At 41.8% G+C, this 25491-nt stretch overlaps 2 protein-coding genes across 2 annotated transcripts in view; one reads left to right on the top strand and one right to left on the bottom strand.

The window, feature by feature from the left end:
• The window catches only part of asb15b (ankyrin repeat and SOCS box containing 15b), a 128437-nt gene that overhangs the window by 1655 nt on the left and 101291 nt on the right, over positions 1–25491 (bottom strand). The gene's annotated exons all lie outside the window — the stretch shown is intronic.
• Positions 1–25491, top strand: part of LOC306916261 (actin nucleation-promoting factor WASL-like) — a 73433-nt gene that overhangs the window by 13360 nt on the left and 34582 nt on the right. Inside the window, exons 2-4 of the mRNA XM_079494081.1 lie at positions 8540–8674; positions 10557–10643; positions 13706–13802. Of these exons, the coding sequence (XP_079350207.1) occupies positions 8540–8674; positions 10557–10643; positions 13706–13802 (319 nt within the window). The remainder of the gene's footprint in view (positions 1–8539; positions 8675–10556; positions 10644–13705; positions 13803–25491) is intronic.

Raw genomic sequence — 25491 nt, 5'->3', positions numbered from 1 at the left:
TGTTGTAAGTTGTAACCTGCCGGTTTTTTGGCCCAAAAAAATTTGTTTGTTGTCACGATTTGTCACGACAAGAGTTGGCTTTGTCCGCGGCGTAAATGTCTTTAAATAAATACTTTCTGAAAAGTCTATGAGGAAAATGAACGGGGATTTCTTTTCCGGGTCTCTCGAGGGGGCGGGACTGCGACGCTCTATAGGACAGCACCGAGGGAGTACAGGCAGGGTTCCCCAATAGGCGGCCCGCGGGCCATTTGCGGCCCGCGGAGCGCCCCCTTGTGGGGGGGGGTCCAGATATAAATGGCATTAAATGGGGGTCAGTAGCCTATGCATGTCAAACTGGGCATCCTTTTCAAATGGGGTCTTGCCCTGAAAATTCATTTTCAGGGCAAGACCTCGACCTCACGCGTGCGGACTCGGCCCCCAGTCAAAATACCCTAGTCAAAATATGGCCCTTGAGGAAAATTAATTGGGGAACCCTGGAGTACAGCATGCACAGCCATCATTTGTTCAGGTGGGGAGAGAGAGAGGGAATCATTACGAAAGGAGTGATCATGCTGGGCTATAAGTATACGTAATCAACTGGGTATACGTAATCAACTTCATTCTTATCTACAGAAACCACACGACAGGTTTCAGGTTTATTGCATGCTAAGCAGCAAGGTACAAAACATTCCTTTTGGTCTGTGTTAGAAAATAAGTTGTGATTCAACATGCAGTAGGAATTGTCAGTGCAATGATAAACCCCAAATACTGAAAAACCTCTGCAACAAGGTTCAAGGTTCAAGGTTGTGCTTTATTGTTACATCTTGTGTACAGGTACATAAGAGTAAAACTTATTTTTGTTTGGCTTCCTTCAGACAATGCAGCAAAAATATAATACGACATCAAAACAGCAAAACACAGCAAACAAAATAGAATATAGAGTGCAAAAAAGAGCAAACAAGAGTAGAAAAAGAGTATCATATGTACATGTGCATGTTTTCCTTGTAGTAGGAAAATTATTATTATTATAGTGTTCTTTTATTATTATTATTAATATTTTGGTTGCATAAGGTTGAACAGACTTCAAGTCAAAGAGTGCAAAATACTCATATTGGCTCATATCACAAAGACAAACAATTGTAATTGGAGCAGTAAAATAAATAAATATATACAGTATATGTTTACTTAGTTAGAAAAAAGAGGTTGCGCAACATGCACTTAAACAGTGTGATTCTCAGAAGATTGCTCCGTGTCTCTAGACATACAGTGGCTGGTTAGTCCAAATATTTATGAACTAGTCTAGAACGGTTAAATTTCAGAAAAGTGTGGTTGCCCCATTAACTTTTTTCAATCTCCACATCGTTGTTGTCTGGCAGAAACCTCGTCTCCATATTTAAACGTGTATCCCCCCCACCTCCCCTATAAATGAATGGCTGCCCTAATAGTACTTTGTCCGGCTGCAACAGTGTCACACAAAAGTATAATATAAAAGTGCCAACAAGCTCACAACGTGTCGTATCACCATTGTTACTGGGTGCTGTTTTCACCATTTCGACAATGTATGAGTGAAAGTGGGTATCATTGTCTGTGGGTTTTATATTGACTGAATCACTGAAAAGTACTACGAAGAGCATATGACACTTTCTGAACAGTAACCATTTTGAACATACAAGATTTCCATCCGACAGAGAAGACATAGCCTGCTTTCCCAAAATACCAGGTTGACTATGTACCTGCCAATGAAGGATTTACCAGCATTAGACTGGTACTGTACTGTATATTCTAATCCCTGGGCTGAGTTTCTGTACCGTATTACATTCAGAAGTCTTGCTTCTCCATCACACACGCACACACAGCATTACTTGAACATAAGAAAAGGGCATCATTCGATTTTATTGATTGAGGGGGGGCGTGGTGAGGTGCTTAGCCCATTGTAGGCGGGAACCCCTTTTGGTGTTTTAAACATTGTTATAATTTAGCTATTGAAAAATAGCAGATCTACAAGCTCATCATCTACGAGCTTGTAGGTCTGCTATTTTTGAAAAATTGTGAAAATGGGCCTCAAATCTTTGAATATATATTATTCATATTATATATTAGTGAACATTTTTTAACTCAAGTCTTCTGGGGGGGGGGGGGGGGGTCCCTGGAACAACATATTTTTAGATGGTGGGCGGAGCCATATTACATATAATCTTTGGGGTCCTTGACATGAATATTGAGCACCACTGATACAGAAACATGAGGTATTTCAGAAAACTGTCAGGATTTTGAAGACATTTTTTTAAATTTCAGGCCTAAATGGGTTAGGATCCAAATCCCTCTGGAGCCAGCCAGTACACACTTCCTGTTCGCAGGCTGTGTGTGTTTGATCGGCCTCTTTTATGCTGTGAAGCAGGTAGTCTTGACCTGCGGCTACCTGTAAAACCCGGGGAGTGGGAAGTCTCTGATCTTAATTGGACCGTGTGAGTACTGTAAGTCTGTGTGTGCGACTGTGCGTGCACGTGCTCAGTCACACCCCCCCCCCCCCCTACTGTTGTCAGTCAGAGGCAGACCGTTGGAGCCTCGCTGCTTGCTGTTTCACTGTGATCTCGGCTCCATATCAAAGACAGCTAGTTAAGACTCCTAGTTAAGCTGGTGTCTGTGTAAACATTGAACCGCCTCCATTCTCAGGGACTCTTTAACCACAACTTGTAACTTACTCGTATTGTCGTTCCTTACAGGTATGTGATTACCCGAAATGACCCGAAATTTAAAAAAAAATCTTCTAAATCCTCCAGTTTTCTGAAATACAAAAATAGCAGATCTACAAGCTCGTAGCGCGCCACTCGGTGGCGCGCTATGAGCTTGTAGATCTGCTATTTTTCAATAGCTAAATTATAACATAATGTTTAAAACACCAAAAGGGGTTCCCGGCCCAAAATGGGTTAAAACTATCCAGGAGCAACATTCAGACTTTAGCTAAATGTTGCTTTGTCTTTTAAAAGGGGTGTAAAGTAATATTTCTTATTTAAATTTAAAAAGTGTTAACTAGCTCTATATTCCAGTATAGTAATAACAGACTTGTTATGACAGAATGTGTGCATATTTCCACACACCATGCTTGGTAATGGTATTCTTTTCGTGTTCTGCTGCGGTTCTGTATTACTCATCCATTGGCTTCTTACATTAAAGCTGCTATAAGCAATAATATGTCAACATTTTAATGACCTTTTTATTTTTTTGGTATTCAGACAGCCAGCAATGGGTAGAACGCTCCCAGAAAAAAATTAGTCCCTGTGACACATCTAGGGGCCGCAATCTGCATTCAAAGATTTCCCTAGAAGCTTTGTCATTGGTCGAAAAAAACCCGGTCGCAGTGACTAACCAATCAGGAAGCAGACAGGCAAATCGACCAATGACAAAGCTTCTAGGAAAATCTTTGAATGCAGATTGCGGCCCCTAGATGTGTCACAGAGACTAATTTTTGAGTGGTGTAAACCACTCCTACAACTGGCTTTGTTAGTTTACGTGTCTGTTCGTACCAAAAAATGAGCATGGTTGCTATGGTCACCCAGTTCACACGGGTGTGATTTCATTACATCAGACATTACGTCAGACCACAGTTGATCAGTCTATATAAGACCTTACACCACTCAGTTCACACGGGTGTGATTTTTAGTCATATTTTTTGTAATATTATTGCTTATAGCAGCTTTAAGGTGACCGGGCCCAGGCCATACTCACCCTATGTTCAGTAGCTTGGCATGCTACAAGACTGTGTGAGGTAGCTAAGATCTCCATTTTCTAATTCAAATGCGTTTGTGTCTTTTGTTCTAAAATAACTAACTTTAGAGTTGTAGCAGCAGACCTGCAGTTTTCTGGCAGTTTGTTCCAGATATTATTATGTGGTGCATACAAAACTGAACGCTGTCACGTTTGGTTGAGACTCTGGGAACAGAAAACAGACCTGCCCCAGATGACCCGAGAGGTCAGCTATGAATATTTAATAGCGCTCCTCCTCGTCAGAATCGGAAATACTTTATAGGCCGAGTTAGGTTTGCATCCTAACCACTTAACTGGGGTCATCCAGGGCACTCGGTAGGTATTTCCCTCTCAACCAGAATGTCTTTCTATAATATAGCCGATCTATACAACTCACAAACAACCCTTTGTAACTTCAAACTCAAAACTCACGTCCTTGGTTCTGGTGAGTGGTGACTGATATTTCCTTTCTGTGTCTCTTCATTTCCTTTCCTTTTAATGTATTTTACACAGGAAAGGGGGTATGTCTGATAGAATGAACATCAAATATATAAATACGATCACGCACCATAAAGAAAACTGTCAGGAGTGCTCAAAAAAGCCTGAGTAGATGTTAAAAACTTAAAATGACCCCAAACATGAGTATAATTTATTTCTTTCACTGGTGAGAAGGAGGCTGGCCAGGACAGGAAGTCCAACAGTAGAGCATTTATAGACCGCAGAGAGAGAGAGAGAGAGAGACACTGATTCAATTTGGTTCTCAAGACGAAGAACCGTTGACATCGCAACGTTATTCCTGCTAGTCAGACATTCCGAAGTCACCATGGCAACCCTTCGCCAGTGGACTTTTGTGATGCGGTAGTTTTGGAACATGTAAATCAATTATGTCATTTTTGTCCTGCTGGACCATTAAAATGAGAGTTATGTCACATTCCTGCCACACGCACGCACACACGCACACGCACACGCACACGCACACACACAAACAAAACTGTTACTTTCCAAAAAAAAAGTTATTTCACAATCTCTTGTCTTTTTTTCTTTCGTTAAATATTAAAAATAGCAGCTCTACAAGCTCACCGCACCTCATTTTGTACCGCGCAGCTTGTACATGTGCTATTTTCTAACATTTTTGAATCTTGAAAGTGTTGATGATTGATGATTTTAAATTACGAAAAAGTTTGAGAACTACTGATTTAGAAGGCATTTGTAGAATTGGCCTCAGGTGTGCATGTTTTAACGATTGTGAAAATACTAATGGCCGATCTACAAGCTCACAAAGCATTGCATCGTGGTGCTTTGCCATTCTTCGCTACTTTTGTGTGACACTTTAAAGGAGCATTCAGTGATTTGGGTGATTTGGGGGGAAAAAACGGTCCGCCCCGGTAACAAGATGTGCACATGCACACGCTCTACAGTGGGGGAAGTACAACAGACCAACAGCACGTGCACCAAGGCCCGCCCCACTCGATCATGATTGGAGGAAGGCCCCTCTCATCCTGATTGGATGAAGGCTTTGCCACCCAAAGCCCAAACCGAAACTAGGGTTTTTTTTCACCCCAGGGGTTAACTGGGGACAGGGAGGAACTCCTTATATGGTCAGTGCACTTTATAGTAGGGAGGATTATCCAAAAAATAAGTGATATTTGAATTAAGTGAAATCACTGAATATACCTTTAATACGATGAAGTATAAAATAGGGCATAATAATTCATAATTATTATTATGCCATAATTATTCATGAAGAAAAAAAAACATGAATTATGGATACAGCAGTTTTCTGCCTGCCAAGCGGCAGTATTATGCATGCATGCATGTGCGATAAATCATAGTACATGGTTGCCCTGGAGCATTCAGTGCCTTGCTTAACCCATTCTGGGCGGGAACCCCTCTTGGTGTTTCAAGCACTATGTTACACTTTAGCTATTGAAAAATAGCAGATCTACAAGCTCATAGCGCGGCACCGAGTGCCGCGCTATGAACTTGTAGGTCTGCTATTTTTGAAAAATCGTGAAAATCTTAATCTCTAATATATATTCTTTCAGCACGAACGTTTTTTAACTCAAATCTTTGCTTCTTGGGGGTCCCCTGGAACAACATATTTTCAGATGGGGTCGGCGGCAAAATACAGATAATTCTGGGGGTTCTTGACATGAAAAAGGTTGAGCACCACTGACATGGAAACATGGGTTTTTCAGAAAACTGTCGAGACATTTTGTAGAATCGTTCTCAGGTCAAAATGGGTTAAGGGCCACATTACTGCCCTTTGTGTGGATCTTTTATGGGTCAGTTTTGCACATTCTCAATTAAATTAACTCTGGATTTCTGCTGTGTACTTTAACCCATTTACTCCAGACCCCCCAGATAATTCTGGGGCGTCCTTGACATTAAAAAGGTTGAGCACCACTGCTCAACCTTTTTCATGTCAAGGACCCCCCCCCAGAATTATCTGTATTTGGCCACCGACCCCCATCTGAAAATATGTTGTTCCAGGGGACCCTCCAGAAGCAAATATTTGAGTTAAAAACGTCCGCTGTGAAAGAATATTCAAAGATCATTTTCACGATCATTTTTCAAAAATGGCAGATCTACAAGCTATTTTTCAACAGCTAAAGTATAACGTAATGCTTAGAACACCAAAAGGGGTTCCCGTCTTGAATGGGTTAACAAGAATGCTTCTGTCCTTTCACTTTATTAGTTTATTTCTTTGCTGTATGTCAGTGTGACGGAAGGAGACGTTTTTCCAAGTTCTAATTTAGGGCCAAAACTATTGATTCTTGTGTTTGCGAATAATGGGGTTGTGTGTTTTTGAGTGGTGCAAACCACTCCAATAACCAGCTTTGTCTGTATGTTCGTGTTAGGGATGCCAAACGACTCATATTTGGCCAATCGATAAATCGAGGCCGCAAATCGACGAGTCGATCGACTTTTTTTCCTATTTATTTTCCATTATTTTTTATTTTTTTATTTTTGTTGTTGCTGCGCAGCAGTTGAGGAGAACGCAACTATGCATTCCTTTAAGCAACACAACTTCTGCAGCTGCATCCATATGTTTAGAATTTGCATCAATGATCAAAGCCCAATAATAAAAAATAAACTTTATTTTGTAAACAACGACACTGAAGGAGCAGCGGCGCTATCGGCTGCTATGCTATCAGCTAGTCCCAACTCAAGTGTCTGCAGCAGCCTGTCACAAGTCCCGTAATGAACTGATACGGGACGCACGTTGTTCCGTATTTTAATGTCGGGTCGGGGAATAAATACAGTATGAATGACGGCGGGATTTATTTGACAACGCTGTCCTGCTTTCTTCACGAGAAGAGAAGAGCGCTCACAGCTCAGAACAGAGCGGACCTGTCTTTGAGAGTGAGCAATGAGATGCATTGCGAACCTGGGGTCTGGGGGCTCAGAGCTGCAGCCATTGGCTCATGATACGAGCACACGACCAATGGGACAGAGCATTCAGTGTTGCTAAGATACCCTTCCCCTTCACCCCACACCCTTGGACGATGGCGCTCTAACTGTAGCCAGGGCATGCGAGGTGTGAGGTGCGGCGCTGACGGGCGCAAAAAAAAATAAAAAAAATAAAAACGATTTTTCGACTCATACGTTTTTGAGTCGCGGAAGGCATGAGTCGAAAATCGAGTCGATTTTCAACTTTTTTCAACATCCCTAGTTCGTGTACCTGTCCACTCAAAAAGGGAGCATGGTTGCTATGGTTAGTGTGTGACGTCACTGTTGCACCACTCAGTTCACACAGGTGTGATTTTTTTTTTTAGGCCTGACGTCGAAATAAATAAAAGGTCTCCTGAAAGAATATATATTCAAAGATGTGTGCCACATTTTCCTCACATGATCACTTCAGTATATATTAACATATCAATGCAAATCAAATATAGGTTTTTGTAATAATTGACTAAATTGATTAGTTTGATTGAATCGCTTAACCCATTTTGGGCGGGAACCCCTTTTGGTGTTTTAACTAAGCGTTATGTTATTCCTTTGCTATTGAAACAAACCTAGCTCATGTTACAAGCTCGTAGCGCGCCACTTGAAAAATCGTGAAAATGCGGCACAAATCTTTGAATATATATTCTTTCAGAAGACTTTTTTTCTTTTTTTGACGTCAGGCCTAAATGGGTTAAGCACAATTTGATATGCTTTGTCATACAATGGTGTAGTGCAAAAATGTCAAAGATAGCCTATGATGAACAGGCAATCTGAGAACCCATCGGCAAATAAAGGAGAAACAACAAGGCGCTAGTGGTGGTTCTTGAGCTGTTGTCGAGCTTGTAGATTGGCTATTTTCGCCGTGTGTGTGTGTGTGTGTGTGTGTGTGTGTGTGTGTGTGTGTGGTGTGGTGTGTGTGGTGTGTGTGTGTGTGTGTGTGTGTGTAATATTTAGGTCACGCGGTGGGGGTTGTTATGTTTTACCCAGGTTAAGGTGAAGTTGTGAACCCTTAAATTCTGACTAACTCATATCATTGCCAGTCACTTAAAGCTGTCGCCAGTGATTAGTCTACAATGTGTGGGTCTGTTTAGTGTGCATGCAGCTGCACACACTGTGTGTGTGTGTGTGTCATGGTCATTTTTTTTTAAGTCTTGAAAAATGCTTTTCAGTTGTGATAACAATTCAATTCAATTACTCATCCCCATTGAACTCACTTGAATTCATGGATATTAAAGATTGTGAAATGAAACAAAACAATTAATCAGAAAATCAGTTTATACTATTATGGTCAGAGCTGCGAATAGATAGACAATGCCATGTGTTGACTGTGTGTGTGTGTGTGTGTGTTCCCCCTCTATCCATCCAGACCCTGTCGTCTGCAATTGTCCAGGTATTCCTGGCAGAGAGGACGGCTGCGTGGACCAAGCGCTGCTGCGGGGTGGCCTGTCTGGTCAAAGACAACCCCATGCGCTCCTACTTCATCAGGGTCCTTGACATCAAGGTCAGTTCACGCCAGACATTCGTGACTAGTGCACCGTGGTGGTGTGTTGTGGTGCACCGCTGCCTGCCACTTCTGGAACAAGAGCAGGTCAAGGACTCTTTACTGTTGTTGTGAACACCAGTGAGCATTTACTATGTAAACCAGCAGAACATGTCTGTCTGTGAGTGAGTGTGTCACACTGTAATACCACCCGCCCGCCACCAGAGGGCACAGCTGTATCACACACAAAAAACACGCAAATTAACTTTAAAAAAGAAAAAGAAAAAAGAAAACCTAACAAAAAAAGAAAACTTAAAAACAAAAAGTGTGTGTGTGTGTGTGTGTGTGTGTGTGTGTGTCAGACTGCCACAACAGCTGCGTTCGCTTCCCGTGTTCACGCGTCTTACTTGTTGTTGAATATTGATTAATTCATTCATTATGATTAGTCTCGTGTAGTCCAATCTGGGAACCAACGATAAAAACTAAATCTTTTGCTTTGATTTTGCCTCTGGAGTCACCGCCAAATTCGCCGTGTAGAGACCGGATGTCGACCCGTTTGCTCTCAGTCGGCCCTCCTCATTCGGTCGTGCTCCCTTGTTTTCACTCCTAATAACAACTCTACATGTTGTAATGGCAGTTGCCGACAGATTCCGCTGCAGAACTCTGAATTTGTCTTGAGAAATTATGTGTAAAAAAAAAAAATCACACCCGTGTGAACTGAGCGGTGCAACTCCCCCCCCCCCCCCCCCCCCCTCCCTCTCTCGACTGACATAGAAACATAGCTTTTTCAGACAACTGTCAGGTTGTAGAAGACAATTTTTGGAATCTGATCTCAGGTCAGAATGGGTTAGAGCAGCCCAGTCGCGCCATCAGGGTTAGTTTCCTATGCAGTAGTTTTGTTAGCCGTGGTTTTAGAATTTAGATTTCCCCAGACATAGTGCATCAGTACAGTATAGGCAGAGATCGCTGCTGCTCATCTATCTAAGTGAGACTAGATTATCCCATTTTGACCTGAGATCGGATTCTAAAAATGTCTTCTACGTCCTGACAGTTTTCTGAAAAAGCTATGTTTCTATGTCAGTCGTTCTTCGATTTTTCAAAAATAGCAGACCTACAAGCTCGTAGCGCGCCACTCGGTGGCGTGCTATGAGCTTGTAGATCTGCTATTTTTCAATAGCTAAAGCATAACATGATGCTAACACCAAAAGGGTTTCCCGCACAAAATGGGTTATGCTGGAGACAGTGCTCACCTGTCTGTCTGATCATCAGCATGCTGCATGCTAGCTACTCTGTTGTCTAAATGTGAATGATACAGAGTGTATGTAGTTGTACTGTACTTCTATCAGGGCTGCAACATTATCTTCCTGGCAATTATTCTGCTGACTGCTCTTTCTATAAATCAAATGATCGAGAAGTGTTTATAATAATACAATGGGAAAGAATTTGAATGTCTAAATTGATTGATTGATCGTCTGATTCACACTTACGTCCTATTTTATTACACAGTACATGGACATGGTTGCAAAAATATTGAAAATAGCCAATCTACAAGCTCATAAAGTGAAGCATTCTGAGCTTGTAGATCGGCTATTTTCACTATTTTTGGAAATTAATTATTGTATTAAAATCTATTTGAATCAATTAGTTTGCTGTTGCATTAACCCATTTTGGGCGGGAACGCCTTTTGGTGTTTTAAAGCATTATGTTATACTTTAGCTATTGAAAAATAGCAGATCTACAAGCTCGTATGAGCTATGAGCTTGTAGGTCTGCTATTTTTTTTAAATCGTGAAAATGTGGCACAAATCTTTGAATATAATATATTCTTTCAGAAGACTTTATTTATTTTGACGTCAGGCCTAAATGGGTTAAGTTACCAGGTTGTTTTTGCTTATTGTCCACAGGATGGAAAGACCACGTTTGAACAGGAGCTGTACAACAACTTCTCCGTTAATGCACCCAAATCTTACTTCCTGACGTTTGCTGGAGATGTGAGTATTGCTGCTGTTCAGTCTTCTGCTGCTTGTTGGATTGAATTTCGCTAAAATGCTTTTGTTGATCAACTTTATTCAGTTGGTCTCTCTCTCCGAGATAAAGAATGCTGACAGAAATGTGTGCGGGGAAGAATTAAGACTTTAGGATGGCCATTGTATTAGCCCATTTTGGGCGGGAACCCCTTTAGCTATTGAAAAATAGCAGATCTACAAGCTCATAGCGTGCCACAGAGTGGCGCTACGAGCTTGTAGGTCTGCTATTTTTTAAAAATCGAAGAACGACTGACATAGAAACATAGCTTTTTCAGAAAACTGTCAGGATGTAGAAGACATCTGATCTCAGGTCAACTTTATTCAGTTGGTCTCTCTCTCCGAGATAAAGAATGCTGACAGAAATGTGTGCGGGGAAGAATTAACTGCCATAACGACTACATTGAGGAGAATTAACTGCCATAACGACTACATTGAGGAGAATTAACTGCCATAACGACTACATTGAGGAGAAAAAGTCGATAATCCTCTGTTTGATTCCCGGACTGGATGGACCATTAGCTGTCACGCAACTATAAATAGAGAAAAAAAAGCCCCCCAAAAATTGGTATAAATGCATAAATAAAAACAGAAATATAATAGATTCTCTATCGAGAGGGCAAGGAGAGAATTGGTTATTTTAATTTAAAAAAATCTCTGATCAGCTAACGAGCTGGCAGAAAGCAGAAGGTGGCGTTTATCTCATATTTGAGGCCTTTCACATGGCTAGAGCCTCTGCTTGCTCCACAAACACCTTGTTGATGTTGGCTAAATGCTACACGGAGGGACTCCTGCATGTGCTAAGGCTCCATTTACACTGGCAGCCAAATCTAGCCTGAATCAGATCTGTGAAATCCGATTGGTGTAAATGAGTCTAACAGGTCACATGACTCATTTAAACAAATCCGATTCCAATCTGGATGTGGCTCAGATCTGATTCAGGCTGGATTTGGCTGCCAGTGTAAATGGAGCCTAAGAGCAGAGGAGCCACTCGCCGTAAACATGGCACAAAAGACGTACTGTAGGTCATGCTAAACTGGATAACTGAGGATGTTTAACCCATTCACGGCCTGACGTTGACATTTTAAAAAATAAAGAATTTTTAAATTGTCTATTTCTGAAAAACCTTTCTATTAGGGCCGGGACTTTAACGCGTTAATTGAGATTAATTAACTACAGAAAAATTAACGCGTTAAAAAAATTAACGCATTTAATCGCACCTTTTTTTTCCACCGCGGAACGTTTCTCACTGGGTGCGTTTCTAGTAGTACTGAATAGGCTGCGGCACGCGAGCAGCAGCAGCAGCAGCAGCAGTTGTTCACTAGGCTACAGCTCCGTCAGAAAGCCCAAACCCAAATGAATTGAATGAAGAAGCCGCTTATATCGCTTTTGCTCCATGGATGGACATTTAGATGTAAAAGCTATCGGATGGACGCGTGGATAGCGGCATGGCTGTGTGCAATGTCAGAAGGAAAGGATCCATTTATGAGCAACGTTAGCTTCTATGCTAGGCTTGCTAGCTGCTTCAGTTTAACATGTCTCACAGACCACCGGAGACGCGGTGATTTCACCACAGCACGAAGCTGTCAAGCTGTCCTCGGTGCGAAACATACTGAAGTAGCAAGCGTGGGTCAGCCCCAACCTCATGTGAAATGTTACCCCCATAATAAAGTTGTTCTCATGCCCCGCCATGTAAAGCACATTTGAGTATTCATATACACACTGAAGACACTATATAGGCACTTGCTGCTCTTGTTTATCTGTTGGGATAAAAAAGTTGTATTGCTTAAAGGGGAATACCACTCATTTTCAACATTTTTCTATGGAGTTGTGTGCACTGGAAATAATAAAGTCCCCCCATTATGTGTTGCCTATAGAACTGGAGGTCTGAAAAAAACAGTAACATTATGAAGTACATTTTTGTGATGTCACTGAGATGTACTTCATAATGTTACTGATTTTTTTCAGACCTCCAGTTCTAGGCAACACAGAATGGGGGGGACTTTATTATATCCACAACAACTCTAAGGTATATTAATGACAGTAAAATGTTGAAAATGAGTGGAATCCCGTAGTCACTATTCACTGGAATACCAAAAAAACATTTAAAAAAAAAGGTTTCTCACTGTTCTCGGGTTGAATATTGATATGCGATTAAAATGCGATTAATCGAGATTAATTAACTACAAAGCCTCTGATTAATTAGATTAATTTTTTTAATCGAGTCCCAGCTCTACTTTCTATATCAGTGGTTCTCAATATTTTATGTCAAGGACCCCAAAAATGATATGTAATTGGCCACCGACCCCCATCTGAAAATATGTTGTTCCAGGGGACCTCCCCAGAAGCAAATATTTGAGTTAAAAACTGAAACTCTGAAAGAATATATATTCATTTTCACGATTTCTCAAAAATAGCAGACCTACAAGCTCGTAGAGCTTGTAGATCTGCTATTTTTCAATAGCTAAAGTAGAACAGCATGCTTAAAAACACCAAAAGGGGTTCCCGCCCAGAATGGGTTAAAGGGTATTTTAAACCTACTCATCGGGGACCACACAAGACTGGAGCGAAAACTACTGCACAGCCACCCGGTTGTGCAGTAGTTGTACCCATTGTCAGAGTACCCGTTGTACCCGTCTGTGTGGTTTTAACCCATTCTGGGCGGGAACCCCTTTTGGTGTTAGCATTACGTTATGCTTTAGCTATTGAAAAATAGCAGATCTACAAGCTCGTAGGTCTGCTATTTTTGAAAAATCGAAGAACGACTGACATAGAAACATAGCTTTTTCAGAAAACTGTCAGGATGTAGAAGAATTTTTAGAATCTGATCTCAGGTCAAAATGGGTTAATACCTAAATATGGAGATCTTTGTATCTGTCTAAGGGCATATTGGGGTTTGTGATGCATGTTTGAGACACTCACCAGTTACGTTTGATGCGTGTTAGTAATTGAATTTACATTTTTTGTTTTCTCTATTATAATTTTGTTTTATTATTTGCGTGTGTGTGTGTGTGTGTGTGTGCGCGCAGAATACGCAGGTGGGTCTGAACTTTGCCAATGAGGAGGAAGCCAAGCGTTTCAGAGGAGCCATCTCAGAACTAATGGGGAGAAGACAAAGGAAAAGTGGTACATATTGACCTACTGTCAAACAGTTCTATCTGCCTAACCTGCATACCTAACCACATGTCTATAGTATACGTACACCTACCCCCCGTCTACCTACCTACCTACCCTACACACCTTCACTACCCTGTAACCACTGTACCTACCGGCCTACCCTTTACCTATACTAGGGCTGGGCAATTAACCGAAAATGTATCAGAAACCAACAATTTAACCCATTTTGGAGGGAGGTCGATAAAAAAAAAGGCTTCTAAATCCTAAAAAAATTCAGAAAAACCCATGTTTCTATGTCAACCTTTTTCATGTGAAGGACCCCCAGAATTATCTCTATTGGGCCATGGACCCCCATCTCAAAATATGTAGTTCCAGGGACCCCCCAGAAGCAAATATTTTAGTTAAAAATGTTCGCTCTGAAATATATATTCAAAGATTTGCGCCACATTTTCACGATTATTCAAAAATAGCAGATCTACAAGCTCGTAGCGCTGCACTCGGTGCCGCGCTATGAGCTTGTAGATCTGCTATTTTTCAATAGCTAAAGCATAACATAATGCTTAAAACACCAACAGGGGTTCCCGCCCAAAATGGGTTGAAATCTCTCACTGACCCAAAGGTAGTACTGTACGTAATATGTTTTGGTTAAAACAAAACGTTTTTCTTTTTTTTGTTAAGATTAGGTTAGATTAGGTTTTGTTAAAACGTTTAAAGGCCTATTCGTACGCCAGTTTTAGGTGATAAAAGGCGGCCACTGAAACGGTGGTCAGTAAAAACAGAGAGATGTGTCCGGGTGAGCGGTGAGTCTCTTATCACTGCAGAACACAGAGCTATTGACCTTATTTGAATAGAAAATATATCACTTACCATACCTTTTAACCCATTCAGGCCTGACGTCGAAATAAAAAAAAACCTTCGCTCTGAAAGAATATATATTCAAAGATTTGTGCTGCATTTTTACGATAAAAAAAAAAATAGCAGACCTACAAGCTCGTAGCGCGCCACTCAGTGGCGCGCTATGAGCTTGTAGATCTGCTATTTTTCAATAGCCAAAGTATAACATAATGCTTGGTTAAAACACCAAAAGGGGTTCCCGCCCAGAATGGGTTAATCTTTGGAAAATGGGTTAAAGTTGGAAATAATCAGTATTTTGATTTGACATATTGCCCAGCCCTACTACCTATCTACTTACCTGAACACCATATCCTGTAATAAGTACCTACCTATCTACCTACCCACCCTGTACCAACTACCTACCTACCTACCTACCTATCTACCTACCCACCCTGTACCTACCTACCCACCCTGTACCAACTACCTACCTACCCACCCTGTACCAACTACCTACCTACCCACCCTGTACCAACTACCTACCTACCCACCCTGTACCAACTACCTACCTACCCACCCTGTACCAACTACCTACCTACCCACCCTGTACCAACTACCTACCTACCCACCCTGTACCAACTACCTACCTACCCACCCTGTACCAACTACCTACCTACCCACCCTGTACCAACTACCTACCTACCCACCCTGTACCAACTACCTACGTACCCACCCTGTACCAACTACCTACCTACCCACCCTGTACCAACTACCTACCTACCCACCCTGTACCAACTACCTACCTACCCACCCTGTACCAACTACCTACCTACCCACCCTGTACCAACTACCTACCTACCCACCCTGTACCAACTACCTACCTACCTACCCACCCACCCTGTACCAACTACCTACCTACCCACCCTGTACCAACTACCTACCTACCCACCCTGTACCAACTACCTACCTACCCACCCTGTACCAACTACCTACCTACCCACCCTGTACCAACTACCTACCTACCCACCCTGTACCAACTACCTACCTACCTACCCACCCACCCTGTACCAACTACCTACCTACCCACCCTGTACCAACTACCTACCTACCCACCCTGTACCAACTACCTACCTACCCACCCTGTACCAACTACCTACCTACCCACCCTGTACCAACTACCTACGTACCCACCCTGTACCAACTACCTACCTACCCACCCTGTACCAACTACCTACCTACCCACCCTGTACCAACTACCTACCTACCCACCCTGTACCAACTACCTACCTACCCACCCTGTACCAACTACCTACCTACCCACCCTGTACCAACTACCTACCTACCCACCCTGTACCAACTACCTACGTACCCACCCTGTACCAACTACCTACCTACCCACCCTGTACCAACTACCTACCTACCCACCCTGTACCAACTACCTACCTACCCACCCTGTACCAACGACCTACCTATCCTGTACCAACTACCTACCTATCTACCCACCCTGTACCAACTGTCTACCTACCCACCCTGTACCAACTACCTACCTACCCACCCTGTACCAACTACCTACCTACCTACCTAGCTACCCACCCACCCTGTACGAACTACCTACCTACCCACCCTGTACCAACTACCTACCTACCCACCCTGTACCAACTACCTACCTACCCACCCTGTACCAACTACCTACCTACCCACCCACCCTGTACCAACTACCTACCTACCTGCCTAGCCTGTACCTACCTAACATACCATGTACCTACCAATCTACCCACATTCCCCTACCCTGTAACTACATATCCTACAATGTATTTAGCTAAACCTCACTGTACCTACCTAGCTCCCTACCCTGTGCCTACCTGCCTGTGTACCTCACCTGTCTAGTCTACTACACACACATCTACTGTCAGCGCTGGTTAAACTCAGCCATCAGTCCTGGGCAAAATGGCACCAGTATTTTTGTATTTGAATGTGCTTAAAAAGAATCTGAACATTGGTTTAGTGAAATGAAACAAAGGTCTCCTTGAGGTTTGAACTGTGTTTGGTACATTTCCCTGACACTCTTGACAACTCTGAAGCTGTTAATGTCTTCTAATACAAATCAGCCACGCCTCAAGTAAGAAACATTTGGAAACCCTTTTGAATAATGGAAAGTTATTTTAAGTTCTATTCTTCATTATGTTTTGCCTGGGTCTGTTAACAACACCATCATGAATTCCTTTCCATTTTGAATAATGTTCCTGTACTGCAGGTTTCCTAAACCTAACATCTAAAGATTTGATTAACCCATTTAGACCTGAGGACGATTCTACAAATGTCTTCTAAATCCTGACGGTTTTCTGAAAAACCCATGTTTCTATATCAGTCGTTCTCAAACATTTTCCTGTCGAGGACCCCCCAAAAATATATGAGATTTGGCCCGCCGACCCCATCTGAAAATATGTTGTTCCATGGACCCACCAGAAGCAAAGAGTTGAGTTAAAAACGCTCTGAAAGAATATATATTCAAAGATTTGCGCCACATTTTCACGATTTTTCAAAAATAGTGCCGCACTATGAGCTTGTAGATCTGCTATTTTTCAATAGCTAAAGTATAACATAACGCTTAAAACACCAAAAGGGGTTCCCGTTCAGAATGGGTTAATTAGAGCGGAGCCCGTTGGAGCCTCTACAGTGCTGGACTTGGAACGATGCAAGTTGCAAATGCATGCCCCACCCAGATATTATGTCCCTGTTATGCCCATATATGGAGTTCTTTGTCAGGCATGCCCAAATATGGAGTCTATGCAGACGTCAGAATGATGTCAGAACAGGACCAGCTCCATATATGTCCAGAGCCCGGGCGGAGGCCTTTTGGGGCGGTCCGACCGACTCGACACTGGGCACCGCACTCCCTGTGGGGGTGTGGAACGCGTGTGTCGAATTTGAAGTTTGTGGGGCGAACGTTTTTCCAGTTACGTGGATTACAACAGTACACACACACAGACAGAGAGTTGGTGCATTTGTAGTTAGATGCAAGATTTAGAGTTAGGCGCAAAGATTATCAACCATGAATGCCTGATAATCTTTGCGCCGGTCCCCCAGACACTTATGTGAAATCAAAGTTGATTTCATTATCAAAATGACAAATTAAGTAAAAGTAAGTATTTCTTCAATTTAAGATTAAATCATGGTCACTGGGTGGATGTAGCCTGTAAGATGTGTAATGATTATGAATACAGGTGAAATCCTACGATGCTTCACCTCAGCTCCCCCATTATTCCAGGTGTTGATTTTGACAGCAATTTCTTTATTTAGTTTTAGTCAGTCTTTTGAATAAAATTCAGTTTTATGATGTGAAACTTTTAATCTAGTTTTAGTCAACAAAATATAAGATTTTAGTCGACTAAATCTACAGTTGATTTAGTCGACTAAAATGTATCATGGCGGGCCTAGATGCCGTCGTAATGGCTGATTTTACACTTGGTTGCATGCTGAAAATACAACCCGATCTACAACCACGTTGTGAGCTTGTAAATCTGCTATTTTCAGATCAAAACACCCGAGTGTAACCAAACATAAAATGACTTGTCCTTTAGTTCTACTGGATCTGGATCTGGACTAGTCCCTCCCTAACATTTTAGTATTTTTTTTAAATTTGTTGACAAAATTGTCAATATATTTAGTCTGAGGTTTAGTCATCATAGCTTAGTTTTAATTTAGTTGTTGTCAGCGAAAATCGGTGGTCGACGAACATTGTCATCGTTTTATTCGATGAAGTGAACAATGTTGGGTCCAACATTTGTCACAAATAGCAGATCCTGTGAGCTTCTGGATCGGCTATTTGTGGAAATCAGATTTGTTATAGATGGTGGAAAAAGTACAGAGGCAACTCTGTTCCAGTTTACTAAGTCTACACTCACTAGAGGGTTTAACCCATTTAGGCCTGACGTCGAAATAAATAAAAAGTCTTCTGAAAGAATATATATATATATTATATTCAAAGATTTGTACCACATTTTCACGATTTTTCAAAAATAGCAGACCTACAAGCTCGTAGCGCGCCACTCGGTGGCGCGCTATGAGCTTGTAGATCTGCTATTTTTTTAAATAGCTAAAGTATAACATAATGCTTAGTTAAAACACCAAAAGGGGTTCCCGGCCCAGAATGGGTTAAGTCGTCAATTCAAATAAAACAGCAGAGTTACTTTGCCGAGAAACTACAATTATGTTTTTTATAATTATTGTTACTATGAACTGAGGTGTCCATCAATTGAAACCATTCAATGAAAAAAAGCATTACACTGACTGTAGCTGTAGTGTGTCTATTAATGAAGAACTGTGCTGGCATGTGAATATCTTTGGACACCTGGTCCTAAACCTTTATCTCCGCCGTCCGCACCGATGACTAACCAATCGATGCAATGTCATTGCACATCTCTCTATGCCGCCACAAACTCACAACGCTCTGTAATTACCGCTCACTACTTTACTCTTCCCTCATGTTCTCTTGATTTAAGACCGACCAAACTCTTCCTCTGCCGAGGGTCTCTTCCTGAGAGCACAGACTGCATCGTTATCTATATTCTAGAGACTCTCTGTCTCTCGCTCTCTCGCTCTCTCTCTCTCTCTCTCCCCCCTTTGCTCTCAGCCATGATGAAACTCAAGCCATCAGTATTCTATGTGCATTTGTGTCTGTCTCTGTGTGTGTGTGCGTGCGTGTGCGTGCGGTTGTCTCTGGAGAGCGTCCACTGGTGGTGCAGAGTAAACCCAACATCTTATTAACCAGCGGGGCAGCGGTGGCCTAAGGGTTAGATGAGCGCCCTTGTTGCCGAAAGGTTGCCGGTTCGATTCCCCGGACGGGCAGGAAAAATCTGGGTGGGGAAGTGATTGTCACCACTCACCCAACACCGCTGAAGTGCCCTTGAGCAAGGCACTGAACCCCGAACTGCTCCCCCTGGAGCTGCTTAGTGGCCAACAGTATAAGACTGGTTGTACTGTCAGCTCCCAGGTTTTAGTGTGTGTGTGTGTGTGTGTGTGTGTGTGTGTGTGTGTGTGTGTGTGTGTGTGTGTGTCTGTCTGTGTGTCTGTGCAGGGCGTTGCTGAAAATGAGCATCTGTGCTCAGCTACTTCCCTGGGTAAATAAAGGATAAAAAAAATAAAAGCTGTGTGTATCTAATCGCCTCCAGTCATGGAGGATGAGTTCTATTATAAGGGGGCCCCGGGTCTAACCTATCATAGTGTGTGTGTGTGTGTGTGTGTGTGCGTGCGCGCTCATTCACTCTACCCAACAAACTAATAACCGCCCACCAACTCTGTCTCTCGCCGCTTGCACCACAACGTCGCCGATGTCGCCCCTTCGCTTGAAAATCTACCTTTTTCTTTCTTGTCCCCCCTCTCTCTCTCTCTCTGTCGTACGACCTTCGACCCCGCACACTCACACACATTTCCTTTTCCTCACTAACACGAGCGTCGGCACCAGACTCCACCATTTAACGATTATATGACCTGTCTGTGTTCACAGAGAAGAGACGTGACCCTCCAAATGGTACGTTCATCAAACATCTCTATATATATATCTAATCTAATACAATAAAATATAATATTCAGTCATTATTTTATATACATGCATCCCATACCATCGTTGCTGCCGGGTAGAAACCGCATAGTTTTGACGACCATGCAGACTTGTGCAAAGGTTAACCCGTTCAGGACGGGAACATACTGTAGCAGATCTACAAGCGGATCTACAAGATCTGCTGTTGTCCGTGCCGCGCTACGAGCTTGTAGATCTGCTGTTTTTTGAAAAATCATGAAAATGTGGCGCAAATCTTTGAACATATAAAACAGAGCTTTTTTTCTAACTCATATCTTTGCTTCTGGGGGGTCCCTGGAACAACATATTTTTAGATGGGGTCGGCGGCCAATTGCATATCATTTTTGTGGTCCTTGACATGAAATTGTTTGAGCTCCGCTGACAGAAAACTGTCTGATTTAGAAGCCCTTTTTTTTTTTTTTAGTATTGGCCTCAGGTCTAAATGGGTTAATTTAGATGGCATGTTTAATAGGGTCAGTGTACAAATGGTTAGTTTTTATACTATTATTTCTAGACTGATGCTAGCCAGGTTCATTATGCAGCTTTGTGAGCTTGTAGACCGGCTATTTTTGAGTGGTGCAACCACTCCAAGGAACAGCAATGTCCGTGTTCACCTATGTGACTCGTGTTAATGTGTGTGACTCATGTGTGACTCATGAGTACCAGTAGGGGCGCTGTTATGGCAGAAACAGAGAGATGCACTGAATCGTACAGCAATTTGTATCTGCCTTGTTTTCCTTTTCTTGTATTTTATTGCATCATGTGAAGCACTTTGTGAGTCCTCTCTGTGAAAGGTGCTATACAAATAAATGTACTACTACTACTACTGTTGCCTGCTAATGAGAGAGAGAGAGAGAGGGGGGGGGGATTTGCACCACTCAGTTCACACGGGGGTGATTTTTTTTGGCTTTATTGATTTACAGTAGTTTGACAGGAATGGGGGAGAGAGATGGGACACACACACACACACACACACGCAGCAAAGGTCGTCGGGCTCGGGACTCGAACCCGCGACGCGCTGTCAGGCCGGATTACCAGCCTAGGTGCCTGGACCGCTAGGCCGGCCCAGGCCAGTAGATCGGCTACTTTCAAATGGCTGAAAAGTATATCGTGCTGACTGCTGAAGTGGTTAATGTATGCTTTGTAATAATCTAAATCTACAAAGTATAGTAGTTTTCAAATGAATATAGTGTAGTAAAAGTACAATGTTTGGCTCCAAGATGTAGAAGTCAAAATAACGGTAGGGGGTCGCGCCCACCAAGACTTCGGTTCAAAATGTTTATTTCATTTTTGAACAGGACAAGTGGAGAGTGACTGAATGTAGGTTCCTTTTAACCCATTCCAAAAAAAGTCTTCTAAATCCTGAACGTTTTCTGAAAAACCCATGTTTCTATGTCAGTGGTTCTCAACCTTTTTCAGGACCCCAGAATTATCTCTATTGGGCCATGGACCCCCATCTCAAGATTCAAAATATGTAGTTCCAGGGACCCCCCGAGAAGCAAATATTTTAGTTAAAAATGTTCGCTCTGAAATATACATTCAATGATTTGTGCTACATTTTAACGATTTTTCAAAAATAGCAGACCTACAAGTCCATAGCGCAGCAGCTTGTAGATCTGCTATTTTTCAATAGCTAAAGTATAACATAATGCTTTAAAACACCAAAAGGGGTTCCCGCCCAGAATGGGTTAAAGGAGTGGTGACATAGTGCAGGTGCACAGAATCACCGCTAATCACCTCACATCATCACACCCAGTGGGCAATCACAGATTGGGACTGTGTAATAAAGTCTCTTGTTAGCAATCAACAATGTGACTAGCAATTACATCTCAAAAGCGTTCGCGCACCTACAGTCAGAGCGCGGTGGTCACATGAAGAGTAATTTAGTGTTTAGTAGAAGTATTGGAAATACACAAGTAAAGTATGGGGTCCGACCCGCCAATAGTCCGACATGCGGGAAACGACCGGATTAAGGTCGGCGAACATGCGTTAAGGTCGCCGAACATGCGCTGCTCCCGTGCTTGCGGTTATGGTTAGGGTTTGAGGTAGGCTGTCGTTGTCGGACCAATGACATGGTCTTAACTTAGCACTGCACCCGTGAAGTACAAATACCTTAACATTTTAATTAAGTACAGTACTTAAGTAAATGTACTTAGTAACTTTCCACCACTGCTGGATAAGAGCGTCTGCTAAATGCCTAAATTGTAAATGGTATCGTCCAAAACTGGTCCTTTTTCATTATTCTATATATCTATATAAAAAAAAAGAATGTTCAAATAGCCGATCTACAAGTGGGGTCGCTACCTTCATGTTACTCTGTTGTATGGTGCAGTGGGCTATTAAAGCTGCTATAAGCAATAATATGTCAACATTTTAATGACCTTTTTTATTTTTATTTTTTTGGTATTCAGACTCTATAGACTAAATATTAGTCTCTGTGACTCATCTAGGGGCCACAATCTGATTGTCCTAGAAGCTTTGTCATTTGCCGATTTGCCTGTCTACTTCCTGATTGGTTAGTCATTTTGACCAGGTTTTTTTTTTCGACCAATGACAAGGCTTCTAGGAACATCTTTGAATGCAGATTGTGGCCCCTAGATGTGTCATAGAGACTACATTTTTTGGGGGAGTGTTTTACTCATTGCTGGCTGTCTGAATACCAAGAAAAACATGAGGTTTCTGCCCTACAGCAACGCTATAGAGCGTCGCAGTCCCGCCCCCTACCATGGACCAGGAAATGAATCCCAATGCATTTTTCCCATAGACATTTCAAAAAGTATTTATTTAAAGACGGTTACGCCACGGACAAAGCCAACTCGAGTCGTGACAACTCATGACAACACAAACAATATTTTGGACCAAACGAATAATTACAAAGAAGGAAAAACAACAAAAAAAGTGTTGTAACCTGTTGTTTTTTTCTTCTTTCTAATTATTTTTTCGGCCCCAAAAAATGTGTTTGTTGTCATGATTTGTCAAGACTCGAGTTGGCTTTGTCCGCGGCGTAAACGTCTTTAAATAAATACTTTCTGAAATGTCTATGAGGAAAATGAACGGAGAATCATTTCCTGGTCCATGGTAGGGGGGCGGGACTGCGACGCTCTATACTCTACATATATCATATAACATCAGCCCTAATGAAGACCACAAAACATGTCCAGAAGTGTGTAAGGGATCTTAACACTTTGAGGGTTTTAAATTATTTAATCCATGGTTCCACCACGCTTAATACACTAAACCCGCTATTTGTTTAATGTATTTAATTTGCCGTTTTTTAATAATTATAAAAGAGCGGATTTGTTGTGGACCTGGTGACGAGGCCGTCGCGTTGCGATGACGAAACCGGAAATCAACCCATGCTCTGGGCTGCTAGGGCTTCTGGGAAAATGAGCTCAATGCAAGTGAACGGGGGGTTTGTTTGGACTACAACATGCGAACATGTGAAGGTGGAGGCTGTTCTTGTTTCGCATCGTAATGGCGGCATGTTTTTCTCTTCAACAACAACCCATGGGACTATTTTCTCGCGGATTTTCGTGAATCAAAGCTACAAATACTTCGGCGTATGCTCCAAATATATGGGGAACATATTCAAAGTTATAATAAGGCGCATTTAGAACTAAAGCAGGACTGGTGGTGGCCTTGAATAGGAATATTTACTAGAAAATAAATGTACAATTCTGTGATTCCTGCTGATTTTGTTATCAACGTAGTTTAAAAGAAAAAGGTATTTCTGTATACATTTGCGAATGGAAGCATAGCATTTATAGCCTATATCTGTTCCCTTAATACAAAATGAATTAAAAAAAGAAATGCTGTAATTCTTTTCAAAAATAAATGAAACGGATTTAATGGGAAGGATTATTTATTAATTAAATAAAATAAAATCACCCATATAAACAAATGGACAAAATGTGCACAAATCTGTGTGTGAATTGATGTAATGAGTGAGTTGCAAGTTATAAAGTCCATTAGAAAGGAATGACTTTTGGGGGATTTGAGATTATGGAAGTAGTTTAATCTGATCAGATTATAGAGGTCCATAACAATGTCTGCTGCTTCTGCTCTGTGTGATTATCTGTGAGCTGTGTGAGCAAAGCCTCTCGTTCCTATTGTCCTACACTGTTGCTCACACAAGGGTTAATCTGTAGAGAGTGGAAACGTATGGTTGCTGTCATGTGGAAACCTTATGGGCTCCATCTCCCTTATCCCTAAATGTGTTCGCCATTTTTTTTTACTATTTTGAAAAACATTTTAAAATAGTTCAACTAGCCGTCGATCTACATCGAGACATTGTGAGCTTGTAGATCGGCTATTTGAACTATTTTAAAAGGTTTTTTTAAATGGTAAAAAAATGGCAAATTAGTTTAGGGATAGGGGTTAAGGGGTGGTGCAAAGATATACAATTTACAATTTACAATTTAGGCATTTAGCAGACGCTCTTAATCCAGAGCGATTTACATTAAGCATGTCCAAAAACGACGATCTACAAGTTCATATAACGCCTCACGTCGCAAATTGTTAATTGTAGATCTGCTATTTTCACTAGTTTTGAGCAACACTCTTGTATGATTATAGCCTAGTAGCCAAAAAGTGAACCCGGACATGTTGAGTACACCAACGTTTTGAATATTTTGCCTTCTATAGGTTGTAATTGGTATGGTCACATATTATGCCAATTATGAAAATTGCTCAACATATGCAAGTTAGCAACCGGCAGTTTCTACATGCTGGGGACCCATACTAAACATTTCTAACATAAAACCTTGGTGTACTCAACATGTCCGGGTTCATAATGGGGCTCTATGGGCTGGCTACTAGACTATTATGTGGGACGTTCATTTACAAAAAAAACATTGACCGACAGCAACAATATGCTATGTAATGTAACCCTGCCTCTGATTGGCTGAGCGCAGACAGACAGCTCTCTCTACCTCTGAAAAGACATCTCCTTCCTTTCCCACAATGTCTATCTGTCGTACTTTCTCTCTCCTTTTCTTGCCTCTTTCCCATTTCGATTGTTCTCTTTTTGCCACTCTCCATCTTTCACTTTCTCTTAATTCTCTACTGTCTTCTTGGTTCCTTATCTCTCGCTCTCCCTCTTGGGGTCCCATCTTTGGAGAATATCGAGAATGCTACTGTTGTAGTGGTCAATGGTAGTAAGTCCTCCTCCCCCCATACTAATTTAGCATTTGCTTAGTCATACTGTTGATTGTTAGCTTTTCTCTGTATTTCCATAAATTATAGGTGTCTGTAGTGTAACTATAACTAAAAATACATTGCATGGATGCA

Source organism: Electrona antarctica (assembly GCF_951216825.1).
Source record: "Electrona antarctica genome assembly, chromosome: 23".
Taxonomy (NCBI): domain Eukaryota; kingdom Metazoa; phylum Chordata; class Actinopteri; order Myctophiformes; family Myctophidae; genus Electrona; species Electrona antarctica.
This window is presented reverse-complemented; position numbering and strand designations above follow the sequence as displayed.